Source organism: Malus sylvestris, chromosome 16 (genome assembly GCF_916048215.2).
Source record: "Malus sylvestris chromosome 16, drMalSylv7.2, whole genome shotgun sequence".
NCBI lineage: Eukaryota > Viridiplantae > Streptophyta > Magnoliopsida > Rosales > Rosaceae > Malus > Malus sylvestris.
The window spans coordinates 22,946,657-22,964,324 of NC_062275.1; the positions used below are offsets into that span (position 1 = coordinate 22,946,657).

The following is a 17,668-nucleotide window of genomic DNA, read 5'->3' on the forward strand; positions in this document are numbered from 1 at the left end:
TTTTCACTTTTTTGAAAACTAATTTCTTATTATCTATTTTAAGTTTTCATTTACTTCCTTGAGTTTTCAAAGATTAGCCTTGAGTTTTAGTTCACATTTTTTAAAAACTAAAAACAGAAAGTAATTACCAAATAAAATTTCAATTTAAAAAAAAAAAGAAGTGAAAACTAAACACTAAAAACAAAAAACAAATGGTTATCAAGCAACCCCTTAAATTTCAGTGAATTGCTTTTGCATGTCTCGAACAGTGCTAGCAGATAAATAACGGTGACTTCTTTAAGGAAGCAAGGAAAAGATATTTGTTTTTCGGTGTTAGTAGCAACTCCCTTTTGTTTTCCAACATATAAGTTGTTCGTTTGAATCATCTGGCAGTAGGATAGAAATGTCATTAAAACAATTTAAAATCATGGGCTTCCATAGGTCTTTATGGGTGTCAATAAAAACCATTGGTGGATGTTAATCGTCCCTTTCAGCCGTTAAACGTAATTTGATACAAGAAAATGACATAGTTTACGAAGACTTAATACTATTCGCATCCGTTAGTTAAACGAGATTTGGCTTAGAGCAGTGCGGTCAGAACGATGTGACTCAAATTCGAATTCCTCTCATCGTAGTTTAGAATACTGCATTGTCCAACATAAGAAAGTCTAGCCCAAACTAACAAGTCTAGATCAGCCCAGACAACAAACGGAAATGCCCCAACCACATGGCCCAAATTCTAATTAAGCAAACAAGGGAATTCGACATTTTAAGTCAAGAAAAAACGCTTCCGACTTCATGAATCGCAAGACAAATGAGATTTTCGCAATACTACCATGCATCAGAGTTAAAGTTTAGCCAAGTAAAAACGCAATGAAACACAGAACTAACCCTTATAAAGAAACAACACGAAAATGCGTACTCACCATTACCTTGCTGAGGTTATTCGAATGCAACTCCCTCGAGAAAGTTGGGCTACTTGCAGGGCAGTATTCTGGGACAAGCTTCCCAGACTTTCGGTACCTAACCTCACAAGCATCACACAAGGTTTTATTTCCATGGGGACCTGGTCGCCATTGAGGGGTCGTTTCAGTCCCGCAATGCTGGCCTTTTCTCCCAATCATCTTGGACTTGTACCTAACACGGCAACATCACACAAGGTTTTCTTTCCAGTGGAGCTTGCCAGCCACTGCAGGGTCTCTTTGGTCCTGCAGTGCTGGCATTTTCTGACAATCATCTCAGACTTGTACCTAATCCCACAAGAATTACGCAAGGTTTACTTTCCAATGAGAGCTGCCCGCCATCGCAGGGTCTTTTAAATCCCGCAATGCTGACATTTTCTCCCAATTGTTGTCCTTGCTGTTTAGCTTTTATCCGGCCATCCTTGCTGTCCTTGTGGGCTTGGTTCGAAAAGAGCTGCTCCCCTGAATCGCCTGGGAAGCTAACAGAGCAAAGAATTAAAATTTGATAAACACCAAAAACACGATCTTGTTTACTAGTCTACAACATAACCAAACACAACAATTCAAAATTTCACCTAGCTGTGGTCATTTCATCAAAACAAGGAGCAAACACTAACCACCATTAAACCCCCATTACAGCAACCCTACAAGCTCCAAATTAATCTTAAAACGGAAAAAAGTCGACTACCCACAATTAGCCTACCCATCATCCTCAGGCTAAGCTGACATCCCCGTCCCGTGCTTTTGCTTCCTCATCTCCATTATCTTCCTGTGTGAATTCGAATGCAACTTGCTTGAAAAAGTTGGGCTACTTGCAGGGCGGTACTCAGGAACAAGCCTTCCGGACTTGTACCTTACCCCGCAAGCATTACACAGGGTTTTCGGTCCAAGGGGACCTGCCCTCCATTGTGGGGTCTCATCAGCCCCGCAATGCTGGCATACTCTCCCAATCATCGCCATCCCTGTTGTTCTTTTCACTATTGTCTTGTCATCCTTTTTGCAGTTGTTAGATTGGCTCCAAAAGACGTGCTCCTCAAGAGTGCCTGGGAAGCTGGAGCTTTCACGCCTACGGCGGCCCTTGCTTCGGGCACCCTGAGGGGGCTTGAGTGTCCCACAGCTGCTCATGAGGGTGGTGGTGGGGGTTGTGCCGTTGTCAAGCACCGAGACAGGGCTTTGGTGCTTGTCCGTGCCAATGCCCGCTGGTTGCCCGATCAGAAGGTTAATGTCAACGAATGTCTCCACCGCCGGGAACGCGTCTTTGTTTGACAGCCATTCTAGCTCCTCCTCCACACCCTCCTCCTGCAAGTGAACATAAAAACAGTGAGCTGACTCGGTGGAAATTTTGAGTTGGTCGCGTAAAAACCGATCAGGCTAATCCCCCGCCATGTGTTAGGGAAACAAAGGGCAACAAAATCCAAGAGTTTTGCCACGTAGGATGTTGGACAAAGTAAGGAAGGCTTGGTTCACTGTTCCTATCACATTTGTGGCAATGGCACTACCAAATTGAAGATATTCGATTTTTTCGAAAAAACGAATTCTAATCACATTATTATAAATTCATTATCAAGTTTAGCGCAATCCCGTTCAATATTGTTTTGTTAAAATAATAATAATAATAATAAAATAAAATAAAATAAAATAGGTGGTAAAATACATGGGCGAAAGTCTTGACCCATTTGTATAAAAAAACCTTCGGTATTTCTGTAAATGCTCCTATACCAAGGGGGCAAAATCGTCATTATACAAAAATGGCTGTTAATCAAATCACAAATCCAAAGCCACCATCCCCCACACCCACACCCAAACTTGGACCAACTCGCCCCAGTTAACTCGGTCCAAACCCAAACCAACCTGGGTGAACACGTGGCAAACACCCACAAAGCCGAGTCTCGGCCGATTCAGAAACGGAATCGGTTGGCTACGGCCTGTAACCCCCAAAGAACAAAACAAAGCCAGAAATGGTGGGTCGTTAATCAAGCAACTTACTGTTTGAGAAAACGGACGGCTAGGATCATCAGGGCACAAAACCCCAGAGGGAGCAATGGAGGGTTTAAAGTCATGGGCTTTATCGTCCGCGCCGGCGTCGTCGGAGTGGAAGTCGAGGATGTCGTCGAGTGAGTCCAGTGACTCCATTTCTAGAGAGAGAGAGAAACACAAGGGTTTTGGCTTGGGGTTGGTTTTTGTAGAGAGAGAGAGGGGTTTGTAAGTCTCTCTGGGTTCTTTTTATTGTATTCAAAAACTATGTTATCTGTGAGAGAGAGAGAGAGAGAGAGAGAGAGAGAGAGAGGGGGTCACGTTTTGATGCCCTTTGAAGTTTGATGAGGGGTTTTTGGGTGGGAATGAAGGGCTGTGAAAGTTTCTCTCTCTAAACCCCTCGTTAATTATTTTTCTTTTTTCTTTTTATTTTTCTATTTGTTTTGGTAATGTATGGTGGATAAATTAAAAGGTTGCGTAACCAGACATATTGTTGTTGTAAATACTAACTCATATTTTACCAACAAATTGAAAAGTATCTTACATGACTTCTTGGAACTGTTATTTGAACTCTTAAAATCTTATCTAGTATTTCTCTTTCACTTATAAGTGAGAGGTTTTAAGCAAAAATTGAATCACATTATTGTTAGTCCATTATGAGGCTAAACTCATCACCTCTCATTTACTGTAAATAATATCATTTGTTAAAAAAATATATACACATTTCTTGATTATTGGGTTTGCCAATAGGAAGGGTGTACCATCTTAAGTGCATGGAGTTTATGACATTTTAAAGGATATGTGCGAATTTAATAAAAATATTCCCTTTATTTGAAAAATAATAATATTTTTAACAATATATTCATATAGAATTTAACTATTTAAATTCAAATTTAATTAAATTCAACATCTCACTCTTATTAATTAAATAATGTCCAACTACCATGAAATTATGATTTAGGGTTCATCCATGAAAAAATGGAGTATGACTGGAAAAGAGATACGAAAATACACTTATATTTTTGTAAGAAAGTAATACATCATTTTTTATTGCTAGAGAAAAGTGAAAGAAAATAATACACAAGTTTTTCTATTGCTAGAGAAAAGTGGAGGAAAGTGTAGACTCCACTTAATCAATTGTAATATAGATAAAATAACATGATCATAATTTTTCTTTTTAGCCAAAAACTTTTTTATAAGAAAATTTATACTCATATGTAACAGGCAGGAGGAAGAAAATTTTTGGGGTCCTTAGAAATTCAGGCCCTATTCCATTTCACCTTTAGCACACCCCAACACCGCTTAAGTGAATTTAGAATGTGCGATATTTTAAGATGGTACACTCATGGGGTATAAATATGTGATGTGATAATGCTAAAAGAAGATAAAAGATTTCATGGACCAAGTATAAAACTATGTTGGGAAACAATGGTACTAAAATATGAGAGAGGATCCTTGTCGGATCCTCCAATCACATTTGTTCATTGTATATCGTGCGGCCAGTTTTCGTCAGGTACTATTTATATTCAATTTTAAATAAAAAAATTTACAATGATTTTTTACCAGGGCCGGTCCAGAGATTTTTGAGGCCTGGGGAGACGCCAAAAATATGCCCTCACTTCATATAAAAAAAATTATTTGTTTTCACACTAAGACATCGATAAAATTATATTTAGAAAAACACTTCAAACTCAATAATTTAGAAATACGGAATAACTAATTTATTTTGTATCGAGAGAAGGAAACAAAAAAAACTTCGAGCTTGCAAGTAGATAGATTATGAGTTTTGTTTTCCATCTTAACTTTTAAAGTGTTTTTGTATAAAGTATTTTTTTCTTATTTACTAATCTCGTCAATATAAGACTAAAAAACTAATAATGTTTTCAAGTATTTAAAGATATGTATAAGTAATGAATGAACACTGAATTAAACCTTTTGATGACACATAATATTATTTGCAAATTTGGTCTAAAAATTTAGTCTATGTGGTACTTTTTGTTGAAGATTAGACTTGAATTGGAACGGATGTTTAAAAATGACAACTCACATAGGTACTAGCTAGTAAATAAATTAACAACCAAACAAAAATTTGTAAAAATTGAAAAAAAAATAAACAAACTTAGGACCTCTCATTAATTTTAGCAAAAAAAACAAACCACTGTTTCTAATCAAACTTCTTGATCATTTAGCTAAATTTTGTAAATTTATACAGTTATGAAAAGAAATTTGTAAAAACTAGAATGTAAATAAGCACACATGGTGTTTTGAACCTAAGACCTCTTCATTAATTTAAAACAACAAAACCACCAGTTCTAGTTAAATTTCTTTATTACTAAACCAAATTTTATAAATTTATACTCTTATAAAAACATATATAAATATATTACCCTAATAATTTTGGTGCCCCCAATTTTTTGGGGCCTCGGACGGTCGCTCTGCCTGCACTGAGCCTGGGCCGATCTTGTTTCTGACTGCACGATGTACGATAAATGAATGTGAGTTGAGGATCTACTGGATCTCCTAAAACATAAACGATAGGGTAAATGACAAAAAACTACCTCAACTATTGGTGTCACGACACTTTCATACCTCATCTTTTAAAATTGACAATGTCATACCTCATCTTACGAATTTGTGCTAATGTTATACCTTCCGTTACTTGGCTATGAATTTTTCAATTAAATGCTGACATGGCTTGATTCGGAGCCCACTTTCTATTAAAATATTATTAAAAACTAAAAAAAATATTTAATATTTTTTAAATATTCAAATAATAAAGAAAAGTAAATAAAAAAACAAAAAAAAAACATTAGGTCAGTTCGTCCATCCCCATCTTCCTACAACCCAGAAAGGAGAAAGAAAAAATAAAAACCCAACCCAACCTAGTTCCTCCCCCCTATCAAACCCAAAAAGAAGAAGGAGGAGGAAGAAGAAGAGGAAGAAGAAGAGGAAGAAGAAAAAAAAAAAAAAAAAAAAAAAAACCCCAACCCAACCCAGTTCGCTCCCCTCCCCCCACCACAAACCCAAGTAATTCCCTGTTCTTTCTTTACCAGTTTCCCAACGAGAGGCTTCGGCGAAAATCAAGTTCAAGCGTGACGAATTCGAAGTTTTGTGGACTCGAATTGACTTCCATTAAACCTCAGGTATAATTCTTATTCCTTGCATGTCAAATTTGATTGGAAATTCAAGGGTTTTAACCCCTATTTCACCTCTGTGATTCTCGGTTCTTGGGAATCCGTTACAGAAGCCTTTGCTGCACCGCCACAGTAAACACCAAGTTATTTATGGCATTGACCCATGAAATGCTTGCCAATTCCCCCCCCCCCCCCCAATAAACCCAGAAAGAAGAAGGATGAAGAAGAAGAAAAAGAGGAAGAAGAAGAAGTAGACAAAAAAAGGAAACCCAATTCGTCTGTCCCCCCCCCTTACCCAACTTGCAAAAGAAGAAGAAGATAGATAAGGAAAAAAAAAAGGAAACCCAGTTCGTCAGTCCCCCTCCCCCCAACACCCACCCTTTTCCCTCCACACCCATTCCCCCCATTTTCTCCGCGCCCAGGTTCTCAACCTTCGGAATCGGCATGGCGAAGGTTTCTCGATTCCACCTCAACGGGATCTGGATTTTTTTCTGGTTTTTCTTTTTTTTTTTTGTTTTTGTTTTTTTTTGGTTGCAGGTAGTGGGTGCGAGGTTGGGTGCAGGGTGGGTGCGAAGGTGGGGAAGTTGGGTGTAGGGAGAAGAGGGGGTTGGGGGGGTGGGAGTGGGGAAGACAAATTGGTTTTTTTTTTCTCTCTTCTTTTTTTCTGGGTTGCAGTTGCAGGAAGGAGGAAGAAGATGAAGATGGGGAGAAGAGAGAGAAGAGGGGAAGGGGATGAACTGAGTGTTGGTTTATTTTTTTTTATTTTAACTTTTATTTATTATTTTAATATTTTAAAAATATTAAATGATTTTTTTTAGTTTTTAATAATTTTTTTAATAGAAAATGAGTCCCAGATTAAATCACATCAATATTTAACTGAGAAATTCACGCCAAACTAACAGAAGGTATAATATTGACACAAATTCGTAAGAAGAGGTATGACATTGTCAATTTTAAAAGATGAGGTATGGAAGTGTCGTGACATCAATAGTTGAGGTAGTTTTTTGTAATTTATCCAAAACGATATGTAGTGGTGGGAAGGGCACAAGGGGTAATATGGGGACAAAACTTTAGTTACACGAAAGAAGGTCGGGCCGCTGAAATATCGCCTAGAATGGACGACTGCAACGAAGTCGCACTCCCATTTAAGGGACACGTAACTTGTCCAATCAACATGCAGCATGTGGAAATATAGTTCTTTTCTTTTCTATTTTTTTTATTTGAATTTTAACCTTACCAGCTAATCCTCTTGATGAAAGAGATCTGTGATTGACTCCTTTCACAAAGCACATGCTGTGGATGCTGTAGTTTTTTTTTTTTTTTTGGGTGTGATATCCACACATCATTTTTTACTTCTCTCACACCTTTTTAATTTTCGACCGTCAGATCGGATGAATTAAAGAAGATCAAAGGATATAAATTAACAAGGGGTGTGGGAGAAGTAAAAATGAGTGTGTGGATAGCACACCCTTTTTTTTAGTACATTAATATTTTTATATTAAGAGAAAGAGAATTCGGCTAATTCACACAAATACACAATTGACAACTTAATTTGGTATCGAATTTATCATCCACGAGATTTGAACATAAGACATCACACTTCAAGTGAAAATGAATACCAATATACCGTAGTACTGAATAACAAACATCGTACGCCACCACAACACGAAATAAACTAAAAATTCAACATTTCGGTAAAGGGTTAATGAGTTTTTGTTAAGGGATGTAATATTCACACATCCCTTATTAATTTTGTTCTTTGATCTTTCATTCGATCCGTCGACAGAAAATTAAGAAGACGTGTTAAAAGTAAAAAGAAGTATGTAGATAGTACTCTCCTTTGTTAAAACAAATCAAGTTGTGTCAACTCATTCTGACAATCCTCATTACTAATTTTTGGATTTGAGAAAAAAAAAAAAAACTATTTTTCTCTAGTGCATAATTTGATGAGAAAAAAAAGGCTTTTTAGTTAAAATTGTCTAAAATTGGCACAACTCACTTTGGTATTTGAAATTTAACATTGATAGAAGTTGTCCCTGAATTTGTCAACCATCAATCATATTAGTCATTCCGTAAAAAATCTCTATTAAATAAGGACTAATTTGCCTAAAACAATAAAAATGCCTAGTTGCATTTACGGACCCTAAGATTTCATTTTGGTCCCCATTTTAAATCTCTATTAAATAAGGACTCACTTTCGTATTTGAAATTTGACATTGATAGAAGTTGTCATTGAGTTTGTCAACCATCAATCATATTAGTCATTCCGTAAAAAATCTCTATTAAATAAGGATTACCTATTAAATAAGGGTCCTCATTACGGACTAATTAGCCAAAACAGTAAATAAGGACCAATTTTTTTTTGTGTTAACTTTTCTTAAGTTGATTTTTGGACGTGTTATCATAATTTTTTTTAATGAACCTTTCAACCTAAAACAGTTCAAATTCTGACAAAGTTAGATTTCATCACTCTCATCCATTGAAAGATACAAACCCCCCCTTCGCCTTATAAAATAATTTGATTTTCATGTACTATACAACACTTTAACTAGCACCAATTAGTAAATTAGTATCATACATTTAAAAAAAAAAATTTTATTTGAAAGTTTCACCCACTAATGCCCATGAATGTTAAATCAATTTGAAATTTTAGTTCTTATGGAATTTAAAACAATCATTAATTAGCCAAAAAAGAATTAAAAAAAATTAAAGGAGAGTATAAATAATGTATTCGCAAGTGGAGTGACAGTGATAGAATTTTGCTCACATGAGTTGTTACTTTTTTTTTTTTTGTGGGATCCATTGTTTTTTGGGGCTAGATGTAGCCCAATTTTATGTTACTCAAAAAAGGAAGTTGATAGGCCAAGTGGTTGATCTAGCCCTATTTTCCAGCTCATGGGGATGAAATTTCTCACTAAGGCTTGAAATGTGGTAGTCTCGTTATGGATAAAGCCCCCATTGGAGATACTCTTAGGTTACCCCATTATGTGGCTTAGCCGAGCACCCATTCCTTTTGGTTTTAAATATACCGTTATATTAAAGAAAAACACCAAATTAGGGATAACAAAAGGAAGGGGATCCTCTTCAAATCCCTTTCTCCTAATCCACCAAATTAGAAAATCCGTACCGTTGAAATTTAATTCAACGGTTACAAACAGGGGTTCGCTTTAAAAGTTATAATAACTTCAACCGCTGGATCAAATTTTAACGGTATGAATCCCCTGATTTGGTGGATTAAGAGGAAAGGATCCGGAGAGAGGATCCTTTCCATAACAAAAACCCTTGATCTTCTGTAATAGCCCGGGGCCCTGCAAACTCTAGCCAATCTACTGTCGTGTGGAATTCACATTACAAAGTCGCACCCCTTCCATTTTATCTCACCCACAACCGACACGTGGCAGGCTACAAAATCCCCACCCTCAGAAGTGCAGTTGGAACTTTTTGGAAACTCTGAAACGATAACTTGCTTAACTGGGTAACGGTTCCCCTGCTCAATCCTACCAAATCCCAAAACTCAACTCATAAAAAACGAGTCTTTCTTTTGGGTTTAATCTGCACTTGCAGAGAAAGAAAGGAGATGAAAAAACTGTAATAAAAAAGTCTTACAGCAAAAGAAGAAAGAATGCAAGGACTGGGGATTCTCAATACACCAATGCCATTCAATCCAAGCAAGAAGCTTCCCTTGTCAGCTTTTACGGACGCTCTTCCAAGCTGTCCCACTCTTTCCAGAAAACCATCGTGTAAGTTCTTATCCTTCTTTTTGTTGCTCTCTTGCTATAACTACGTCAAATTTTCAAGTTTTAATCTTTACTCTCACTGTAATTAAAGCTAAAGTTATTGCATGTTGGTTAATTGGTTTTTCGAATTTACATTGCTTTGCATAGAATTTGGCTAATTGCTAGTTGTGTTGGTCGGAAGTTGGGGTATCATGGTTTTGATAAATTATAGGCAACTGCAAGATTCAATGGCTGTCTGGGTGGGTTGTTGACCTTGTGAATTGATCCTGGGTTGGGAGAATCATAGTAAGTTTATCCGTTTTCAGTATTGTTTGAATGTGAGAGTTCGGTTCAGGGAGGCGGTTACTTTGGTAGTGGTGGTACACTGGTACTGTGGTAGTGGACAGAGGACATGAATTGCTTCTGTTAGGATAAAACGAAATATGTGACTCATTCCAAATGGTTATTTGCAAGCTGCATTTTCATGGCAAAAGTTGTTCGGGGTACCTACAGCCTACCCAGTAACAAATTATGACTGGTTCGAAATGGTTTAAGGAATACATTGTTGTTTTGCTTGAATACATCATGCTGTCTACTTTCCGAGGTGGTGATTTTAGTCGCTTGCGAAGGGTATACTGTCTACCTTTTTTATTTGATCCATGAACTCTAATCTTTTGCGTGTTTATAGCATGTTCTAAGCAATACTCTGGCTAACGTATTTATAGTGAGATGTAGAGTGATATCAAGGTGTGCTGGCAGAAACGTACGAGTCCAAGCATCTAATGTTAGTATCGGATCTGGAGGATATGAAGACAGTGAGGAAAACAAAAACAAGAAAATATTTCCAAGTGATGCACCCAGTGACAGTTCATCTGAAATGTGAGTTATAGTCCATGTATTACATTACTTTGAATTATTGGATGTTAAACTGCTAACCGTCACCTGAACGATACTAATATTTCATGATTTGGCAGTGAGAAGCATCCAGTTCAAATCTCTTATCCCCTCTCTGTGGGTCTTGTGCCACTTGGGTGCGCCTTAGTTTTTGCTCTGATTGCCTTTGTGAAAGGAGGACCTTCAGCACTTTTAGCAGCAATTGCAAAATCAGGCTTTACAGCTGCATTTTCTTTAATATTTGTTTCTGAAATTGGTGACAAGGTAACTAATTTTTCCCCTTCTGCTTCTGTTTTCTGTCCATATTTATGTCAAAAAGTGGCAAGGATGCCGTGTATTTTACATGTAAATAAGTGTCTGCGTTTCCAAGATATGTTACTAAGTAGAGCAGAATGGTGACCTTTAGTAATGTGCCACGGGGCAAAAGATCCATGTAACTAAACCTACTGAGCTGGGTAATGGGGTTAAGAAAATAATAGTTTCTATTTTGTTATTTTGACGAAGTCTCTTTAAATTTTTACTAGTTGATCGTCAATAATTTTTTATTATTGTGTTAACTAAGATTAGATATACTATGATGGGTTAAACAATTAAACTGTTGAACCTGAAATCAATGTCATAAAGCTACTTCTCAAGACACGAAACTCTCCGTAATTTTTTTTCAAATCATATGTATGCTACTAGAAGAAACTGGACCTAAAGTTATACTCTGTCTATTGACCAGACATTCTTCATTGCTGCACTCCTAGCCATGCAATATGATAAAGTACTGGTATGAGTTTTTCTATCTTCTCTAAAGTTTTACTTTCTATCTATTAAGTTTGATTTGTTCTTTTAGGGGAGGCGGGAGTTTCAAACCTGGGAGGCATGGGTTGAAACCCAACACCTTATCCACTAAGATATTGAACAGGTTCTGTTGGGGTCAACTGGTGCTCTTTCACTTATGACAGTCCTGTCTGTCATTATTGGGCGAATATTTAACTCGGTCCCTGCTCAATTCCAGACAAGTAAGTTGTAATTCTTAGTATTTTTCGTCCAGGACATATTTTCATAATTTATTGCATGTTCAGGAAACAGGTTGAAATATTCGTTTGATCTCTATCAATCCTATTTCCCATCCTAAATTCTGCCAGAAAACCGCCAAATCAGAGAAACCAAATTTCTGAATATGGTGCATCAAAGCCAATGTCAAACCGTCATGGGTGCCTATAAGTTTTGTTTGAAGAATTTGAATTTTAAGATAAACTTCTCACCTCTCTCGACGTAGTGTTTCATTTGTAAATTCATTAATGAGTAGTAATGCAATTATATGGAGTTGGAGTTGTATGTGATTGGATGTTACTGTATGATATGAGATAGTTACTTGTAAATTTCCATTACAAACTCCTCACATAGTTGGCTGTTTTTCGCACATGTCAATACCGGTGCTTAAATCTCGATGAATTTTGAGATACAGTCTGTGATGGTCTGATGGAATAATCTATAACCACAATTTATCTTAAATCTCCTCATGTTTTTGTTGTTTTGTGGTCATGTCAACAGCCTTGCCAATTGGAGAATATGCAGCAGTAACTCTTCTACTCTTCTTCGGTCTCAAATCAATAAAAGATGCATGGGACCTTCCATCAAGTGATGTGAAGAGTGGTGATAAGAGCAGCCCTGAGCTCGGTGAATATACCGAGGCCGAGGAGCTTGTGAAAGAGAAGGTAGACTCTGTGCTGTCGTATATTTTTCCATATCCATTTTAGAAGATTCTGTTCTTATGCACCTTTTTGTTTTGTACTTTCTCAGGTGTCAAAGCGGCTCACTAATCCACTTGAAATTGTCTGGAAATCGTTCACCCTTGTATTCGTTGCCGTAAGCATATTTCACTTATCTGCAACAACATCTTTACATGCACATCTAATGTCTGCTTAGCTACCAATTTTCCCAGAAATGCCAGACATCATGGAAATCTTTGTTCTCCTACCTTGTCGTATTTTTTTTACCATCAACCACATATCAATGCGAACGTCGGTGCCTTCATTTGCAATAAAAGGGATGAAGCTTAATATTGCCACTGTGTCATCAGAACAGATTTCAAACCTGACTACATTGTTTTTGCTTCTAGGAATGGGGAGATCGCTCAATGCTCGCCACGATCGCTCTCGGTGCTGCGCAGGTGAAACCTTGTTCAATTTCAGTCACATGAAAATCTTTCTTCCACGGTCTACTAATCTTGGTGATAGTTTCCTCCAACACTTCTTAAATACAGTCTCCATGGGGCGTGGCAAGTGGAGCCATTGCTGGACACGTACTTGCGACATCTATTGCTGTTCTAGGAGGGGCATTTCTTGCCAACTACATTTCCGAAAAACTGGTAAGATCCACAACTCTCCGTGATATTAGTAAGATTGAAAACTTTGTTGTTTGATGCTGTGTCACAAGGCTGCAAACTCACTGTATCTTTCAATCAGGTTGGCTACGTGGGAGGTGGGTTGTTCCTAGTTTTTGCAGTAGCCACATTTTTCGGAGTTTTCTGAAAATTCTCGCAAGCGAGAGAGAGAGAGAGAGAGAGAGAGAGAGAGAGAGAGAGAGAGAGATACATCAGTGCATAAAGAGAAAACATGGATGCACATGAGACGGCCGTGGAATAGTGATTGGAGGGAAATAGAAGAGCTGCGGATGTGTTAGTGGAGTATTCGCATTGCTTGTATCCTTGCAGGTAACGTAATTCGTATCCGAAAGGTTTCGTAGTGAAATGTTTAGAAGTTTGGCAGAGGTCAGTGGCAGATGTTCAGCATCTCCTCAGTGGCTGCTCTGGATTCTTTGTTCTATAATGTTCCTCCAATTCCTGTGAAGGCCATCATTAGAAATTGAATGACAAAGTTAACGGTCTTAAACACTCTTGACTCGCAATGTTAGCGGTGTTATGGATGCTGTTAAGTGTCTTGTAGTTGTGTTTAGTGACAGAGTTCAGGATACCAAAAACACTTTTTATTGCTTTCTGGAGAAGTACCTAACAGAGACTCCTTCAAGAAGCAATTCCATGTGCTTTTCCAAGAAGCAATTCCATGTGCTTTTCCAAGAAGCAATTGAATTCCAGCAAAGAACGTAATCTTGAGAGTTAAAAAGAAACACAAACTACTTTACTTTCAGAGAATGGAGGCAAACGTCACCTGTACAACAGGGACATGACTCATAGCACAATGATTTGTAATACATTTTACAATAATCACGATTTAACTGAGCCTAGCGCCGCTAAAAGAATCACCCCGTAGCAGTTACTCTTCTTCCAAAATTTCCAAATGCTGAAGGGGCGGGCAACTTACATTATCCGTTTCTCTCGATCTCTCGTGGGACTGATGATCCAGGTCACTCGTATATACATTGATGAGACAGGAATGTGCCATTTGAGAGCAATCCGACTAAAAGTTGCTCAAGTCTTCTTGCTTGTGGACTAGGCCTCAAAATATCAGCATCCCCCCAGACCGAACAAGTGTCGTTTGCAAACCCACCTAAACACCAGCCGCCAGGAACAACTTTTCCTCGCCTGCGTTTTAAAATTTCTCTATCCACCCGGTCAAGAATCGGATCATCTACCCGGAGTCCAGTGACAAAGGCAGCTCCATGCTGAATCATAGCATCATAATCAGCGGAACTGATTGGCTGGGGCTTCTCTCTAGGGGGTGTCTCGGAATTAGCATATACTAAGTTATGGTTTATGATAGTCTTATTGAACTGCTGGGAGTTGCAAAGAATGGTAGGGAAGTAATTCGAAAGAGCAGAAGGTGTGTTTGAGAAGTACATCAACAAAGTCCTTGGCAGGTTATCAATACCAACAACACAAAATTCAATGAAATTGCGACTCAGAATCGTAAAAGAAGAACCTGCAGAAAAAAATTATCAAACGAGTTATGTTGACAATTTTATTATTTGTCCTACAATAAAGTGCTATTACTCATGTCATAAAGTGCTACTACTCAGTTTCCAAAATGATCCCCATCTCATACAGAAAAGAGATAAAATGCTTTAGTTTTACATGATAGTGGTAATCAAACAGTTAAGAATGAATTATCATTACAGTATATCTCCGAATTATTGTGCTTTCAGGATAGCTTAAGGGCATCGCGGGAGTAATAACTGGTACATATCAGTTGTTCCATGGTCTCAGTCCCAAATCCTATTAGAGTTATAAGTGAATAAATGGAAACTGTATCCATTGCTGTATATTCAATTACTCTTGAATCTATCCAAGTTTAACCCAGGTATAAAGATGATATTAACTTATATGGACCATCGCTTTGTGACAAAACTCGAAAGTTAAATTTATGAATCTTGCATATTACATCATCAGGATTCATAAGTAGATCTTTCTATGTTGCAAACTTGCATTTTTTTTTACAAAAATAAACGTAGAGATGTGTGTGTGAGAAAGAGATAGAGACCTGGTCACTAACTCGATGCTTGATAACTAAAAGGCAAAACTGGATTCTTCCTTATACATTTCTGCAGTTGACGCTATGGATGGCAAACCAACACTATGTTTGTCGGTAACCAGTAATAAGTTCGGAACTCAAAGTTAAAACACAAAGTTGTTTGGGAACTCAAACCCACTTTGTTGGAGTGGAAATTGCAGGGTTTCATATACAGCATACGAGGTCCTCTCTATTCATCTTTAGGTTCTCCACCTCCAAACCAAAGGATCGACCACTAGATTGATGTTCCAGAATTTGGTTCTTTTATTACCAAGATTAGTTTTTATCCTAAACCACCAAAACCATAGGTCCACAACGTATTCCCTCAACATTCTTGACACCAATGACAGTGATAAAACAAACCGGAAGGCTGTTTCCTTTTGGCTTTGTCTTCATCTCTAGAAATGCAAGCAGAACCGATGAACCCTTTAGGCTCAAGGGAATGATTGCTTCAATCCAATAACCGCTTGAAGAGTCCCATCCTCCAGAAAAAACGACATTGTTATTGTTCTAAAACTATTAGTTATCAAGTCAACCAACATTAACTGACATGGTAATCCTTGTTTAACTACATAAGGATACATGAGAACCCAGCAGTGGGACTGCTGATCTAGCCACTGTTGATCTAGCCAAATCATACAATTCTACAAGCTCCCACCACTTAAAAATTATAATACTAACTAATGGAAGTGCAGTAGATGAATAAATCTTAGTCAACTTTTTGCAAGGCTAAACTAGATAGACTGTTGATATTCGTTCGGTTCCTAGACAACACACACTGCATGCAATTATAGCTCAAACTAACTTACAGGCAATCACGCTTTTAACCTTACAATTTCTGCTCTGATAAGTGAAATACCGGAATGAATTTAAGCAAAAATTAGTCAACAAAAAGTATAAAAAAAATGTACCAGAGAACAACCGGTAAGCATTAGGCAACACCCTTTTCTGTGTAGCATAAAACATGTCAGTTTTCTCCGAAAGATAAAGCCCCGGATCAACAATTATCGGTCTTAATCTCCTAGACCTGTAGCAAAAAACAAATAGAAACCTTACATTTCACTTACAGCATCCACCAAAAAAATTAAGAGTAACAATAACATAGAACTCGAAATCAATACACTAGAAACGGCAAATGGTCGTACTCTCTCCAGCCGATATAACTTGAATGGTTCACAAAGTTGAGATCTTTAGGCAAGAACGACATAATGTGAAGAAGATCTACAGGACCAAGAAAACCCCATATAAAAAATCATACAAAAAATAAAAATTTTAAAAACAAAAATCAGAAATGTTAATTAAAATGCCAAGGATTGAAAGCGTCGTACCATCCTGTGTGATTAGTGGGTAATCACGAACACTGAGGCTGATAAACCAATCCCAATTTGGCGACAGACGCAGAAGTATCGAGGCGCCATGGAGCGTAAAAGAGATAGCAGAAGACCCAGTTGGGTACACAAAATCAGCCTTACCAATGACATGGACATTCTGGGCAGCTCTGAAAATGGGCAGTGATTGGACTCTCAGAGCCAACTTTTCCCGCTCGGAATCGGAAGCGGACCGGTCGAGGTGGAGGAGGTACTGGTTCCTGGGGTGGTAAGCGGCGTAGAGGAGCCTCAGGATCCGACCCAAGTCGCCTTTTGACCCTGACAAGAGGTAGGCGATGGAGGGGGGCGTGGGATCTGAGGAGTTGTTGTCGTGGTAAATGATGCGGTGGGCTTGCTGGTTGGGGAAGAGAAATGGGTCGGGTCGAGAATGAATGAGGGCGGCGGAGGAGGATAATGATGATGAGGAGGAGGAGGAGAGGAAGAGGAGGAGGGCGAAAAGGGAAGAGACTAGGATGATTGAGAGGAGGGCTTTGGGGTCTTTGATTGAGAGAATGGGGATGGTGGCGGCGGCGGCGGTGGGTGTGGAGGAGAGAAATGGAGACGGTGTTGGTGGCGGTGGCGATGGGGAATGGGTGGAGTTTTGCATTGCTGGGTACTGTGATAGTGGCGGATGGACGATCTGATGACAGTGAGGTTTTGATTCGATTCTGTCTGCCTACCTTCTTTCTTTATTGGGAACTTTAACGAAAAGCACCCCGTACTGTTCACTTTAATGAAAAACCACATTTTTACACTAAAAGGTCAATCCTGATACTATTCATTTTACCCTTTATTTTGTCCTTATCATTAAAACTCAAAGTTTTCAAGCCCTTTTCATTAGTTTTCATTTCTTTATTTTACCCCCTTTTTTGTCCCTTTGAAATTCACAATTGCACCTAATTTTAGTTCTGGGTTAATTACATTTTACACCTTTAATTAAAGAAAAATTAATGAAAGTGCTTGAAAATTTTGAGTTTTAACTATAAGGGCAACATAAAAGATAAAATGAATAGTACCAAGATTGACTTTTTAGTGTAAAAATATGATTTTTCGTTAAAATGAACAGTATTAGGAGTTTTTCGTGAAAGTTCCTTTAATTAATTGTTATTCAATTTACAATGTGACATCATATTTAAGATCTTGTTTGGTATAGATGATTCGATTGGCTAGTTGGGTCCAAAATCC

At 37.9% G+C, this 17,668-nt stretch overlaps 3 protein-coding genes across 6 annotated transcripts; 1 reads left to right on the forward strand and 2 right to left on the reverse strand.

Annotated features, from left to right (window-relative positions):
• Positions 1-588: 588 nt before the first annotated feature.
• LOC126606976 (GATA transcription factor 1) lies at positions 589-3,304 on the reverse strand. 3 transcript variants are annotated; one of them, XM_050274394.1, is made up of 3 exons: positions 2,928-3,304; positions 1,645-2,240; positions 589-1,412 (listed from the first exon to the last, which is right to left on the reverse strand). In XM_050274394.1, exons 1-2 carry the CDS (start codon positions 3,072-3,074, stop codon positions 1,659-1,661), a joined length of 729 nt encoding a protein of 242 aa, XP_050130351.1. In that variant the 5' UTR covers positions 3,075-3,304; the 3' UTR covers positions 589-1,412; positions 1,645-1,658. The 3 variants fall into 3 exon arrangements, with proteins under 3 accessions (XP_050130351.1, XP_050130350.1, XP_050130349.1); XM_050274393.1 differs by having other exon boundaries at positions 589-1,420; XM_050274392.1 differs by lacking the exon at positions 589-1,412 and having other exon boundaries at positions 1,427-2,240; positions 2,928-3,302.
• A 6,179-nt stretch (positions 3,305-9,483) lies between these two features.
• On the forward strand, positions 9,484-13,575 carry LOC126606985 (protein PAM71-homolog, chloroplastic-like). 2 transcript variants are annotated; one of them, XM_050274400.1, is made up of 10 exons: positions 9,484-9,789; positions 10,491-10,644; positions 10,740-10,923; positions 11,384-11,431; positions 11,570-11,666; positions 12,202-12,365; positions 12,451-12,516; positions 12,770-12,820; positions 12,888-13,018; positions 13,116-13,575. In XM_050274400.1, the coding sequence occupies exons 1-9, from the start codon at positions 9,672-9,674 to the stop codon at positions 12,978-12,980; spliced, it is 975 nt and encodes a 324-aa protein (XP_050130357.1). In that variant the 5' UTR covers positions 9,484-9,671; the 3' UTR covers positions 12,981-13,018; positions 13,116-13,575. The 2 variants fall into 2 exon arrangements, with proteins under 2 accessions (XP_050130357.1, XP_050130356.1); XM_050274399.1 differs by having other exon boundaries at positions 9,485-9,789; positions 12,914-13,018.
• A 190-nt stretch (positions 13,576-13,765) lies between these two features.
• LOC126606984 (beta-glucuronosyltransferase GlcAT14A-like) lies at positions 13,766-17,171 on the reverse strand. The gene is made up of 4 exons (XM_050274397.1): positions 16,445-17,171; positions 16,262-16,337; positions 16,028-16,143; positions 13,766-14,528 (listed from the first exon to the last, which is right to left on the reverse strand). The coding sequence occupies exons 1-4, from the start codon at positions 17,088-17,090 to the stop codon at positions 14,014-14,016; spliced, it is 1,353 nt and encodes a 450-aa protein (XP_050130354.1). The 5' UTR covers positions 17,091-17,171; the 3' UTR covers positions 13,766-14,013.
• Between the last annotated feature and the right edge of the window lie 497 nt (positions 17,172-17,668).

Bases quoted from the DNA above. Each gene is read 5' to 3' on its own strand.
- LOC126606976 (XM_050274394.1), bottom strand. From the start codon at position 3,074: ATGGAGTCACTGGACTCACTCGACGACATCCTCGACTTCCACTCCGAC. The intron at 2,241-2,927 runs GTAAGTTGCTTG...GTTCACTTGCAG, and splicing joins GCCGTCCGTTTTCTCAAACA to GAGGAGGGTGTGGAGGAGGA.
- LOC126606985 (XM_050274399.1), top strand. From the start codon at position 9,672: ATGCAAGGACTGGGGATTCTCAATACACCAATGCCATTCAATCCAAGC. The intron at 10,645-10,739 runs GTGAGTTATAGT...ATGATTTGGCAG, and splicing joins AGTGACAGTTCATCTGAAAT to TGAGAAGCATCCAGTTCAAA. The intron at 12,517-12,769 runs GTAAGCATATTT...TTTTGCTTCTAG, and splicing joins TCACCCTTGTATTCGTTGCC to GAATGGGGAGATCGCTCAAT.
- LOC126606984 (XM_050274397.1), bottom strand. From the start codon at position 17,090: ATGCAAAACTCCACCCATTCCCCATCGCCACCGCCACCAACACCGTCT. The intron at 16,338-16,444 runs GTACGACGCTTT...TTGGTCCTGTAG, and splicing joins CCCACTAATCACACAGGATG to ATCTTCTTCACATTATGTCG. The intron at 14,529-16,027 runs GTACATTTTTTT...TTTTTTCTGCAG, and splicing joins TGCTTACCGGTTGTTCTCTG to GTTCTTCTTTTACGATTCTG.